Source organism: Larus michahellis, chromosome 3, assembly GCF_964199755.1.
Source record: "Larus michahellis chromosome 3, bLarMic1.1, whole genome shotgun sequence".
NCBI lineage: Eukaryota > Metazoa > Chordata > Aves > Charadriiformes > Laridae > Larus > Larus michahellis.
The window spans coordinates 125,669,286-125,683,485 of NC_133898.1; the positions used below are offsets into that span (position 1 = coordinate 125,669,286).

General features: G+C 44.6%; 1 protein-coding gene across 3 annotated transcripts in view; it reads right to left on the reverse strand.

Moving 5' to 3' along the window:
• RUNX2 (RUNX family transcription factor 2) overlaps window positions 1-14,200 on the reverse strand; it is a 165,271-nt gene that overhangs the window by 106,040 nt on the left and 45,031 nt on the right. The window contains exon 4 of one of the 3 annotated variants that reach the window (XM_074582047.1): window positions 3,438-3,611. The exons of the other annotated variants lie outside the window; for them this stretch is intronic. Coding sequence (XP_074438148.1) covers window positions 3,438-3,611 — 174 coding nt within the window. The remainder of the gene's footprint in view (window positions 1-3,437; window positions 3,612-14,200) is intronic. 3 annotated transcript variants of the gene reach the window in all.

Consider the following 14,200-nt stretch of genomic DNA (forward strand, 5'->3'; position numbering starts at 1 on the left):
AACAGCTCTGTGTCTGAACGGGAATGTAATCGGATACGTGAGCAAGTTGAGCGAGTGCCGTTAGGGAAAGGGAAAAAAAAAAAAAAAGAAAAAAAGCAAATATACCAGTATCCAAATGTGAACAGACAGGATTCCTGATTTACGGGCAGCAAGCCGGGTTCAAATTGAATCTGCGTTGCCTCAGCAAAGGCATCTGCTTATTGGACGATTTGTTTTTTAATGGCCCTTCGATGTTGCTTTTGCAGAATCCTAGTTAAAATGCCATGTTGAATAAGGGCAACTCTGTGCCTTGCACTGCCACGGCCCGGTCCTGTGGTAGGTTTAGGACTGTGCCGTGATTTGTAAAACCTGTATTCTGATACTCTAGGAAAATAAACACAACCTAGACAGAGAAAAGAAATATAAGAGTGAACCCCAAAGTGCTGAGTTCTTTCGGGCTCAGGTGCGGGCCAGCCAGGCTTTAAATATTATTTCTGTTTAATCATGCAATAGCTATGCAAGACCTCAAGTGGAACGAAACAAAAACAGTGTATGTGCTTACCAGCAATAATACGGATTTTGTCATAGGAAACCAGTATTTACTGTTAAAGTTATTAGGAATTAATTATTTTCTCTAAATGACTAGGTAAAAAGATTAAGAAATAAAGGTATTTTTAAAGGAATGCTTGGTTAATTCCAATAAAGGTAATAAAAAAATCCTTGTTTTTCACACAAGGGTCTATTCTCCTTTTAATACATGCCCCAGCCATACCAGCCCAGTGACTCTGTTAAGAAGCCAGTGGTATTCCCACTGAATATCGCACCACAACAAGGGAACTGGTGGAGATGGAGAGCCCAAACAGCTCACTCCCTACCACACAAAACAGGCGGACGTTTAGCAATTTCCCATGGTCACCTCACACCCGATCAAAGAGCTGCCTCGTCTGCGGCATCACCTCTGTCTCTCCTGGGCAGGGTTTGTGTGGCAAGGAGCATCCATTCATCCCAGAAGAACTCGGAGGGACTGTCCACAAAAAGCATCCCAGCACTTTGGTGGAACATCAAAGCGCGTAGAGCTTTACAGATTACAATCAAGGTCCCGGAGAGCACCAAAAAGCCTTGTGGGGAAGGCAGCCCGATTCGCCGAGCTCGCCCCGATGTAACATGCTCACGCTTAATCGCCTTATTAAATGGGAGGGCTACCAGAAAGCTAACGAGTAGCCTTTGAGGGCTGGGTGCTTGACTTTTCTGAATTGAAGAAGAGAGAAGAGTGGGGAATAACATGGCAAATACTGTATCAAACCGCTTATTCACTTCAAACTTTAATAAGCAGCCGAGTCCTCGCTGTTTTGGGGGAAATTAGAGCAATTTGGGATCCTAAAGTATCCCGTGCCCGTGAGTTTATCTGGCAAGAAAAGCACATAACCCATGATAGATGGCGAAGTCAGCCTGCCTTCCTCGGTTCAGCTCACTTCTCTCTGCCCTACCAGCACCACATCTTCCCTCCCTCGACGATGTCTCGGCTGGTACTTTGAACTGCTGACTCTTAAATTTGCAGAGAAGACAGCGAATGCCACACAGCTTTGTTTCCAGTCAGGCTAATTTAAAGCCCATCTGAAGTTTTCACCTCCCGGATCTGTAAACGCTGCTGCTGATTCATAAGGAGACAGAGAAGTACTCTATTAATCAAACCCAGCAGAACATTTTCTACAGGAGGCATTTACGTGAATGAGAGCAGCATATGAGGTTACACTTAGCTAGGAAGAAAATTACAAGGGGATCTCAGTTCTCGTGCTTCAGGGCATAAGCTGATCACCAGATGGGGTCAGGAAGAATTTCACCCTCCTTCGTTCCTAGATATAGTGTTGCACAATAGGTAAACTATGGAGGCACAAGGAAGAAAGAAAAAAGCTGATTATAGCCCCCGATTTTCCCCCTGCTTTCTCGGGAACTACGTCCCCAAACATTGCCAGACAGAAGACAGTACGTTAGGAAAAATATTGGGGTTTGGTTTGGCAGTTCTTACCCGAAAAATGATATGCACAAGAGCCCTGACTTCACATGTCCAACAAAAAAAAACCACTAAGCCCGGCCAAGAAACCTGCTCTGGAAAGCTGGTGGGCAGAAGGTACCTTGTAATGAGTACTATCGACATATTTAATATATTATAAACGTTTTACACTAGTTAAAGCTAGATTTCTAGATGTGGAAGAACTTTGCCACAGCTCATGTGAACAATTTTTTCGTTTCAATTCCCTGGGTGCTTTGGGTTCAAATTAACCCACTTACTTCTCTTCCTTACTGCAAATTAATAAACCAGTTGAACTTAAAAAAAGAAGAAAAAGAAAGAAGAAGAAAGCCACAACACTTTGTTAAAACCGCTAAGTTTCAGCTGGTATCATGTCAAAACCACTTGAAACATGAAACCAGAAATCTTCCTAGGTTGACTCAAAGACTATGTACATACTGGGAGTGCTTACCAGTAAAGGAATACTGGTATATAAGATTGGCACAGGTCTCCTGGTATAGATGCAACTATAGCAGCAGAACGGACTTTTAAACTGGTCTAATAAATTGAGCCAAGAGTTTTGTTGGTGGACTTGCATCTAGGTGAAGTTCTCCAACAATTTTACGCAAGTGAATTGGTCAGGGGCAACACCTCTTAACGTCCTGGACAGACACAAATATGTCAGCGCAAGTTTTGAGTGTAGAAATGGCCAAAATTAGGTAAAGGTTGTTTTGACACTCTTTAGGAAAAAATAACCAGGTCTGAATTTAGAAAAATGACAAAATCGGTTTATTTTGCAGGCTTCATGGGTTTGTTGCAGACTTCTGGCATAGCTGCAGTTAAACATCTTATTTCGGTCTTATAATCTGTGACACATGGTACTTTATGATTTCTCTCAGCACAGTGAAATCTGTCTCGCAGCATGCAATCATAAATGTTGCATACAGCCCTCACAAGCAACCTTTGGAGGTTTCTCCACAACCCAGCTCGTGTATTGTAACAGCGGTCAGCACGGGCGCTAGAAGGAAACCACCACATGAGAAGATTGTATTATTATTCCAATATAATATTCCAGTATTCCGATATAAAGACCCTTAAATGCTGGCGGATTCCACCACCACCAGTGCAAAACAAAAACGCTGCATGAAAACGTTCATTCTAATAGGTACTATTGCGCACAGGGAGGACAACGTGGCAGCGAGAATTTCACCAGATTCCTACTCAGTTGACTCAGATTGACTATTTTGGACTTATGGCAAAGAGATATTTAAAAAAAAAGTCAGACATTTTCAGCTTCAAACACTATAGAGAAATCCACTTCCCGCCTAGCTTCGGTTGGAACACATCTCTCACTCTATAACAACCTCTTTTGCTGCCGTTGAGACACAAATATCCATAAGCAATTACTACCGTTGCCTGTGCAAGTCAAACCTATGGTTCTGTCTCTTACCTGTAATCTGACTCTGTCCTTGTGGATTAAAAGGACTTGGTGCAGAGTTCAGAGAGGGCCGTGGGCTCTGGGTCGGGACCCCTACTCTCATACTGGGATGAGGAATGCGCCCTAAATCACTGAGGCGTTCAGAGAACAAACTAGGTTTAGAGTCATCAAGCTTCTGTCTGTGCCCTGGAAACAGCAAATCATAAAATAAAAGCGTTAATAACAGGATTTAGTAATTTAACACACCCCCAAAAAAAAACCCCAAAATGGCCTCTAAGGACCTGTTATTAGATTTAACGGACTTATAAGTATCTCAGCTACCCCCAATAACACAGCGACATCGGTGGGGTGATTCGTGTTTTGGGCATGGTTGTGCTGGTGAAAGCCTTATCGAGTACAACTGTGCCCATACAGACGTGTAACGTGTTGCAGTTTGGATCAAAATAAGCACTTAGGAGAACACCCACACAAGGTCTTTTTTTTTTTTTTTTTGCGGCTTTAACTACACTAGGTAGTTAAAGGGGCAAACCTTCTTTTCCAAAAGGAAGCCTCATAGGTAAGTACAAGTTATCAAGTGGGACAATTATTCCATGCCTGGTCTATACGTTGTGGATTTTTGCTACGAAAATGCAAGCTTTTCTTTGCCCCTTATTTTTTTTTTTCTTTAACTCTGTCACAGTTGGTCATTAGCTTTCATTCCTCTGGGAGATTTTCCAAAAAGTAAATAGTCACTGACATTTGAGAAGAGCAGTATCACAAGGAAAACCTTCAAAGCTGCTGGCCACGACTGGGTCCTACACTCCCTTGCACGGTCAGCCTTCCTCAGTGCTCCCACTTCTCTCCCCAAAAACAGGCTAACTGCCCCCGTGCCGTACGGCCGCATTGGGAAAAGTCATTTATGTGTGCTGGGTCGTCAAAGTGTAAAGGGGGAAAATGACAAAAGCAACAGGACACCCCAAATGGTACTGCTCAGATTGTCATTGAGATGTTTCAAGAGTAAAGGCTTTATGTCTCTAGTTGTACTTTTGCTCCTAGGTTTAATTTCTTTCCAAAGTAGTTAGAGGATGCTCCTCGCCTTTGAACGTGAGGCGCAGAAGGTGTTATTTCTAGCATTCAACGTAGGGAGAAACAGGCATGCATAGAGATTAAGGTCAGGAATAATTTTACTTAACTTCAGCCATTCATAAATCAGGCATCTAGTCTAAACTCCTCTAATGTAGACTTCCTCTACAGTTAATGGAAAGAAATAGCTACTTCCAGAGGGCAATTCATCTCCTTTGCCTCTGACACCAGTCTTAAAACGGGATGATTCACCTTCTGAATTTGCTTTCTCTTCCTTCTCTGATCAGAGAGGGAGCACACATGACTAGTTTAATTAGACGCTCTCACCATTAGTCAACATTAAATGGAATTAATCTTACCCTAAGTTACCGAGCAAGGTCACACAAAAAGCCTCCGGCAGAGCTGAAACAGGGGCTCAGAACCCTGACTGCAACCCAGAACCACGTCTGCCTCCGTCCCTGTAAGCAGTGGCGGGGCACAGGCACGAGCAATAACTAGGTACGGTATTTTTGTGCTTTTAACAATAAGACGGGTCCTTGGTAGGGTTTGGGCTTGAACCCTTCCAGGTGATCCCCAGTGGCTCGCGATAATCCACGTTGTCCCTCAGCAGTGTGAGCACAGCCATCTGTCTGCAGGCTACGAGAGTTCAGCTTTGCAGACACGGTCAGACTGTCCCATCAGTTTTAGGGCCAGAGGACCAATTCCGGCACTGGTTAATTTATTTTAAAAGCATAAACGAGGCCACTGAATCTTGAGACTGCGCTATCAGACTACCACTCTTCAAAAAAAACGGCGTTTTAACGGTACCTCTCACCGCAGCACTGAAGTACACGGGTTCACACCATCTAACTGGGACCATGGTGCCTACATGACATATAGGCAAAGCGACATCAAAACTAAACAGCTAAATCCAAACTAGATTCAGAGAAATCATGGTTCCAGATAGAGAAGTGAAGGATTCAGGCTGGGAGATGAGAAGAAACTGAATGGAATTTAATTTTGGAGAAGCTTCTTTAGCAATTTAAAAAAAATTAATTAGTTGACCCATTAGTTTGTACTTTGAAGTATGATTTTTCTCCCCCAGGATGACTCAGCCTAAAAGCACAGGGTAGGCGGGAGCTTTCTCCTTAGGGAGAAGGTGCTGTTGGAGCTGACATGGGTGGCTACTCCCCTCTTCGGGAGGCATCGGCCACTTTCAATGGGGAACGGTTTTTGGTGGGCTTGTAACAACTCCGTAACGGCAGCTTAATTAACAGGATAACATCTAACCTGGTAGTCTTTAGCATTATCTGTTCAAACTACTTAAATTACAACTTGTACAAGCTGGGTGCTGCTAAATCTGAAGGAACGACTTTCAGGCACACGGGCAGTCAGTATTCTCTTGGGATCTCCTTCTCCATCTCCTCTTCCTCCACAATTTCTATGTACTTGCTTTTCCCTTTGCCAGTCGTACTTTTCCCTCTGTTTTTTTTTAAAGGCATCTCTGTCCCTTCCCCTTTTCTCTTCTACTCGTTCCTAATCACATTTCGGCAAATTCAAGAGGGCTCAAAATAAGGCAAACACAATTAGCCTATCTCCGGCCTCACAGGCCAGGGCTGACTTTGTCTGCGAACGAATCCACCCCCAAAGTGAATTTTATTTGGAACTTTCAGAGACAAATCTTTTTGCTAAAGAATCGCTAACAAACCGGTGCACAAGCTATTTTAACGGTCTTCAGATGACCCGATGAACGCTCCTTATATATAGGTCACTGCTCCTGCACCAACCTGTGCCCGATAACCCCCAGCTTTGTTTTCGTCACACTGTGTTTGCCCGTGGATAGCTTTGCTAGAAAGAGCTTATAGTTAATTATGTGTAGTAGTAGTATTATTATAATGAACTAGGTCTATCACAGAAAAACAAAATTCAGCTCTAGTGTAGGCAAGGGGAAAAAAGAAGGAAAAAAAGATGAAAAAAAAAAAAAAGAAGGGAAAAAAAGAAGAAAGATTCCCACATCTGGTCGAATTGAAATGATCTAGAGATGCGTGGGTTTGGGTGTTGTCACCTCCCCCCCCCCCCCAAAAAAAAAAAAAAAAAAAGTAGGGAAAAGAGAGCTCTATGCACATCTGGAAGACCCCAGGCATCAATGGAACTGCAAGTCCCCAGAAACCAGCAAGGGGCCGAAGGCAGACTTGCCTTCCCCTTCTGGACATTTAAAATTTAGGGTTGTAACATGGAGTCATGTTGTGACAAAGAGATCCACAGAAGGAGCCACACTCCCCCAGCGAAATGTCCCAGTGAGATGAGATTACGTTACAGCTTCGCACGTTACGGGTTACTGTGCTTTGAGAAAAGCTAAGACGTGCTCACATTGAAAGCAAGCGGGAAACTCAACAAAAACTTCATATTCAGGAGGTGCTCACAAAGAAGCGCAGGCAACTTAAATAAATCTCTTGCCCTGATTCCTGTGCAGAAAATAAAATAAAATCCCATTAAGTACAGAGGAGCCATGAGGTATGGGCTGAAAACGCTCTAAAAAGGCCTTCTGGGCAGCACATAAGCAGCAGCAATGAAATATGCGATACATGTTTAAAACTCATTCCACAAGCTGCTTTTCATCTCTCGTTGATATATGTGTCCGTTGACAGAGAAATTCCTGATCCCAGGGGAGCGTGCTAAGAAAAGCTGTATTCCTTGGTCTCAGTCAGGAGGTGTAATTTTATTTCAGGAAAAAAGATTAGGGTAGCAAGTGTGGATAGCTCAGGGAGAATCCGTGATCGGCTGCAGCAGCGAGTACATTAAGAAGCGACATAAAGCTACGTAAAGAATAGGATAAAATAATGTCGCAGCTATCCCAATGCCCGCAACACCGCATTTGGTGCCGGTTGCTCTGTTGCAGAGACAATTTTGTGGAATGGATTGGGTTTGGTGGAGGGGGAACAAAATGGTTACGAACACAGGCAGCCTTGGATAGAAAACGTAGCCCAAAAGACTGAGGTTGTCCCATGAGTTACTAAATAAAGATGGGACCCAGTGGCTATGGGAATACATCAGGTTACAGGCAAGGAGACGGGAAAGAGACGAGAAAAATTGAGAGTTAATAGGCAAAAGTTATACAAGCTGCTCCGATTTGTCTGTTCTCACAGTAGAAAACATGATAGATATTAGAAATCCATTATTTGCTCCAAAATGACGAGCAATATTCTGGTCTCTCACCGCTACTCAGCTATTTCAAGCAAACACCAACCTGAGTATTAGTTTCTGGAGACAGAAAGCATTGCCATCAATCCACCCCAGTACCCTAGAGGTGTTTAAGAAACGTCTAGATGTGGCCCTTCAGGGCATGCTCTAGTGGCAGAGATTGTAGGGGGTTTGGTTGGACTCTGATCTCAAAGGTCCTTTCCAACCATGAAGATTCTGTGATTCCATGATTCTATGATTCTACCAGTGTTGGCCATTTTACATGAACCAAACCAGAAAATAGTCCTGAGAGAGTACTGCAGCCAGCCAGACGGTGCTCGCCAGTCCAGGACGGCCTCAAAACACGTTAAAATGGCCCGTAGAAGCTCATGTACAATTATCACATCCCAGGCATGGCAGAAGATGCGAGGAGGCTTCATCTCCAGCGTAATCATTTCAGTTTAAACAAAACGAAGGAATGCCTTCCAGATCAAAGCAAGGCAATCTTGAGGCTGCTGGATGTGGTAACTGGAAAGGGACGTGAGCTCGTCTCTCATCACTGAACTTCCACCGCTCCGCTGGAGAAGTCAAGATGTAAATCGGGCCACGGAAGAGGCTGACTTGCAGAATGTAAATGTGGTGTTGATGCTTGAAGATTTTTTACCTCCTCGGGGAGGAGGGGCGTGCGTTTTTATCTTTCAGCTTGTGGGTGTGGAACTGAAAACTAATCAGATTATGCTACACGTGGCCACGCCAGATGCTGACACTCAGGGACTCCCTTTCTTTGTACCGTGTACACCACCCACCAGTTTGTGTGTGTGTGTGTGTGTGTGTGTGTGTGTGTGTTGTTTTTTTTTTCTGGTACCAAGGAGATCTGGTTACCAGATTTTCAACAGATGCTTTTATCACTCTCAAGTGGGTTAGCTATTTTCAGTCATCGCCCAGTCCTATCTCTTTTGATTTTGCCTCAACAAGAAGAAGTATCGTGGGAGTCAGGTGCCTCCGTAAAAAAGCCAAGGGAAGGCAGAAAGGTCATGAAAGTAAGAACCTGGGCTCTCACCTGCTGGGGACGCATTTGCTGGGACACCCCAAGCAGAATGGAGGGTAACGACCCAACATGAAATACCACCATGGTTTCTGTTTGCTATGTGTCATGAGTGCGCTCAGCACCAGCTAGTGAAGTTTGGAGAGTCACTCCATGGAGTGACTACAACTGGAAAGAGCAAACAAAATAAAAATCCTTTGAACACCAGGGCCAGGAACCAAGGCTTTCTATGGCTCTGGGTTCAGTGCTGAGATTGAAAACGAAGAAAACTTTAATGGAAAAGGGACTTTCCTCCAGGCTAAGGGGTGGCAGAAAGAAGAATCATTTAGTTTACAAGCTATGAATTTATAGCCTATACACTCCAAGCTTTCCATGACTTCAAGAGAACGCCAGAGACCAAGGACCCACTTTTGATTATTCCCGCTGTTCTCCAAAGGTAAAGCACTTTAAAAAGGTAAAGAACGGGCACTTTTTTTCCTACTAACAGTATATGTCTTTGAGACCAGCACTCTGGTTATGTCTCCTTTAACACACTAGTGACATCTTTGTACATGCAGTAGAAGACAATTTCACACCCCAAACAGGTAGGTTACATGTCCTCTGACTTTCATCCCAGATTCTCTCCCTGCATTTCATCCCATTTCGTCCTATGGGTCAGATGTAACTGGAAGGTACTGATACGGCCTTGACTGCGAATTCAGCGACAGGCTTGTAAAGCTGAAGTCAAGGCAGCCACATTTATGCCACGGTAAAGGAGTTGAGACCTGAGCCTAAGGCTTCTGAACAGCTGTTGTGCAGGGACTGGATAACGCCGAGCATTCAGCAGGAAGCAGAAATATTCATTGTTCTGTTACAAATTTCAGACAATACATCACTGCAGCAAGATGTCACTCCAAAGCAGTGTCAATCTACGCTCCGGAGGTAAAAATAAGAGCACCATAAATCAGCAAAAGCCCAGAAGACACACGTCAGCTCTTTGCAAGGAAAAACCTCCGCAGCAAGTCACAAGGGTCCCTCTTGTGTCCCTTGGCTTGTGATAAACTGTCATCCCCGGGCTGGCTTCTCCCAACCCAGTCCTACCGAACGCACCCAAGCCAAAGTTCACGGCAAAAAACCCAAAACACAAAAGAGCCAAGCAATTTTTACCCAGGAAAGGGAAAAGCTTGGAACCCTTCCAGTCTCTTGGGTAAAGACACAATTATGAGAAGAAAAATATAATCCACCCAAGAGACATAATTACCTAATTAGGCCATAGGCTGGGCATAGGAAAGGTTCTTATAGTTCATAAAACAAGGAGCTACGTAGGTGCAGTAACTACAGTTAATTCAGTCAATGGAGAGAAAAAAAAAGATGTTTGTTTTTTAGATAGCTGAGGGCACCAGTTTGCATTAGACTGGAGATCTTATTCCCCTGACTGTACACAGAGCCCTATTAGTGTCAACAGGAGCCGCTCAGACGCAGGCAGCAAACAAGACCCCGTCTCTTTTTGTTCTGAAAAAACACATATTTTTTTTTACCCAAAGCAGGTAAACCCTGTACCTGAAACTACTGCAGAGAAATGGAAATAAATAAAGACAGAGGAACGTACGCTGTGGATGGGCTCAGTTCCTATCCAGCGGATCTAACGTGGCCCATTGCCAAAATCCCACCGAGCTCCTCCTCCCTGACCCCTGCTCTCCCGACAGTCTGCAGAAAACTGGTACGGCTCCAAAAGGGCCAGATCCAGCTCCCAGGGGAGCCAGTTACGCTACTGTCTTCCAGGAGCTGTGGCTCCAGCCCAGGGTGAGCAGACGCAGGGGCAGGTTTGAACCTCAGCGTAGAGGTCGAGCCCGCAGAGCATCTCTGGTGTCGATGGTCATCTCCCCACTGACTTACTGGGAGCACAAGCAAATTTCTACTCAGCTCATCTCGCGGGCAGCTCGCCCAGCACGGGACAGAGTCGGAGCTTCCGTCAGGTCGAAGGGAGGAAGGGGCAGGAAGGGTGAGGGGAAACGATCCCATGGGTGTGTAACCTGTGTCCCTTTGCGCCCATGGGAACGACTCTAACTCAACCGCTGCAAAGCCTTTGAGGATCTAAAGTGCTATCGATGCTTTTTAAAAGTCAGCTGGGGTCTGTGAAAAGCACGGATCCAGCTGAAAGACAGACCCAGAGGTCGGGGTTTTTCAGCAAATGGCAACAGCTGCAAAAGAGCCTCTCGCTCCCAAAATTTCTCCATGTAGAGAGGCAAAAAATGCCTGTTTGGAGCAGGGCTCCAGGCTGCTCCTCCAGCAGATGAAGGACTGATGGGGGGCATGTGTCAGGGGCTGAGCTGCCCCCAAAGTCTGCACAGGGAAAGTTGGGCTACAGCAGCAAAACTGGAAGATCTAACGAATGAAACCGAAAAGGTCCTTCAAGAAAAAGGAGAAGCGGAGCAGGAAGGGGCTCCAGTGGGATTGCATTTGTATCGGTTGCCTCCCAGCCTTCAACTCATCCCAGCGTTGCAGGGTCCACACTGCTCTGCACCTCTGCTGCGGTACGGCATCAGCTCCCCAGTGAATGAGCAAGGTCTCCTATCGCTGCCGTGTGGGTTCTTTTTCTTTTTCTTTTTCTTTTTCTTTTCCTTTTCCTTTTTCTTTTCCTTTTCCTTTTCTTTCTCTTTTCTTTTTCTTTTTCTTTTTCTTTTTTCTTTTTCTTTTCCTTCTCCTTTTCCTTTTCCTTTTCCTTTTCCTTTTCCTTTTCCTTTTCCTTTTCCTTTTCCTTTTCCTTTTCCTTTTCCTTTTCCTTTTCCTCTTTCTCTTTCTCTTCCTTGCCTTGCCTTGCCTTCCCTCCCTCTCCTCTCCTCTCCTCTCCTCTCCTCTCCTCTCCTCTCCTCTCCTCTCCTCTCCTCTCCTCTCCTCTCCTCTCCTCTCCTCTCCTCTCCTCTCCTCTCCTCTCCTCTCCTCTCCTCTCCTCTCCTCTCCTCTCCTCTCCTCTCCTCGTCTTTTCTTTTCTCTTCTTTTCTCTTTTTCTTTTCTTTTCTTTTCTTTTCTTTTCTTTTCTTTTCTTTTCTTTTCTTTTCTTTTCTTTTCTTTTCTTTTCTTTTCTTTTCTTTTCTTTTCTTTTCTTTTCTTTTCTTTTCTTTTCTTTTCTTTTCTTTTCTTTTCTTTTCTTTTCTCTTCTCTTCTCTTCTCTTCCTTTCTTTTTTCTAAAATCTTTTGAATTCTGACTGGGATCATGGAGCTTGTTCTGCAAAGCCGAGCAACACCCCGTATGAACAGCAGCACAAAGTGGCCGGGTGGTGGAGGGAGCGGGTGGGACCCCCTTGCGCCACGATGTTCTGCCTTCACCTTTATCCATCCTTCACGAACATAAAGGAATCTGCGTGCACGTGTGCCAGGAAACCAGTTAAACATCGCTGGCATCGCCGCTCGCAGACATTAAAGACAACTCATATAAACAGAGACTGTCAGGCAAGTCTCGGTCCCTGCCTTAATTCCCTTTGCATGCCGATATCTGTTACACTTCCCCCCTTCTCCTCCCTCTTTTTTTAGCAGAAAAGTAGAAGAGAGAGAGCAAGGGCCGTCCCGCAATAGCGCAAGAGCTCCTCATTCTGACTTTATCATCCTCATCCTAACCCAGCGATACCTTTGCAGAGGAAGGCTTTCCCCCCTCCCGAAGGCAGCTATCCCATCAAGGGCCTGCCAACTTCTCTTGCTTGCTGCAGCGACCGGCAGTAAAGATCATAGCAAACGACGGGGGCGAGAGGAGGGGGAGAAGAGAAAAAAAATCTCCTTGAACTGGCCTCCCTCCAGCTGGCAGGAGGGGATGGTTTTCTTAATGCTTGCGAAACCTGATTACTCTAAAAGAACGAAAAAGGGGGAGGGGGGTGATGTAAACACAGCTATTAAACCAGACTTAAGGCGCTTAGTTTAAATCTAGTCTAGGAGCTCTCTGAAGCTCCGCTGCTCGGCTCTCCAGACATCAATAAGGTGCATTTTCATTTTTGGTTTTGTTTTACGCCCCCAAAACCAGGAGCGTATTGCTGGCTGAACGCTGCGGTTACAACGGGAATTCAGGCATGGAAGAAACAACAGTTAAGCAATAATAGATGGATGTGTGCGTGTTTGCACTCTATCTTTCAACAGATTGTTTTGCTGCGTTCGAAGACTACTGTGTTTATATCCATGCAGCAGGTTTTAAGCAGATTGTTTAAACTCGATTAAAGTGGGATATTTCTAAAATAACCTTACTAATAAACTTCAGATGGCCGAAGAAACCTGAAAACGTGGTTAAAAATAAAAAAGATGCCATTTCAGTCTACACTGGCGGGGGTAACATGATATAAACTCCAAAAGAAAACAGTCTTTACAAGTTTGACTTGAAGGATTATCTTGTGTATCAGCACCCTCTGTGGCAGAGTAGCATTTATCCACGTATCCACCCATGTTAATGCTGTTGCACAATTTACTACAGCCGTGATAGACAGATAATTGCTTTATCCACCCAAGTGTAATAAACGGAGTCTACTATGTTAATCCTCGTATTCTTATTGTCTGCGAATGCCAAGTAAGGGAGAGACGTACGCTGAAAACCCTACCCTCTCCTTCCAAAACTACCGGAGTTTACTCACCCCCAGACCTGCTAAAGTGTTCTTATTGCATTCCACTCCCCTGCTTGCAGCGCCAAGTATTTTGAGTAGTATCAAGTTATTGTTATACAAAGGGCACCTACACCCAGGCTATACGGAGGCAGAAGCCAGGATGCAGCAGCCTTTAGAAAAAAACCAAAATCAACCCAACCACCCTCAAACATCTTTTCCTACTCAGTAAGTAAACCCGGCCAAGTATTATTTGTTCCTGGGCATAGCACAGAAAGTAATTAACCTGTCCTTCTAAAACCGGACATCTATTCAATTTGCGTGGAGTCTGTCTGACTGTTGAGAAATGTCATTTAGCTGCTGGCCCATCACCGTTTTCCACAAAAATCTATAAAGATTTTTTATTTTGAATGTCAAAACCAGGCGTATCCTTTAAAAGGTTTACAGATTCCTGGCGGCTCCATGAGCTTAGGTTTGTGGCATCAAATTTGTAATGACAGTTTGATGGATGTCTCCCTTTCTTCCTCCTGAAAAGTATAAAGAATTGGTGGTTCCCCCAGTAAATATTACGCTTAATGCCGTTCTTTGCTCTTATTTATGCACTCAAGTGTGTAAAAAAGTCTCGTGCTGCTGGCAATGAGCGAGTTTATTGGGGTAACTTTCACGTTGCAGAAGGTAGTCAACTTTCTGTGTAACCAGAGCACTTGCACAAGCACCTACACCATGTGCAAGTTTTAAGATGGACAGCCTTAAGGGGCACATAATTGTTGCAGCTGGGCTTAAGAGAAGAAACGTTGGCCTGAAGATCCTGCCAACAATCCTGGAGGTGAGTAACAGTTTTTATCCCCTTGTTATGCTCCACCTCTATCTGCCAACGCCAGCAGGGACATTTCCATCCCAGGTGGAAGCTGGGGTGGACTTATCTCTGCTTTCAAGTCTTTGGGGGAAAGAAA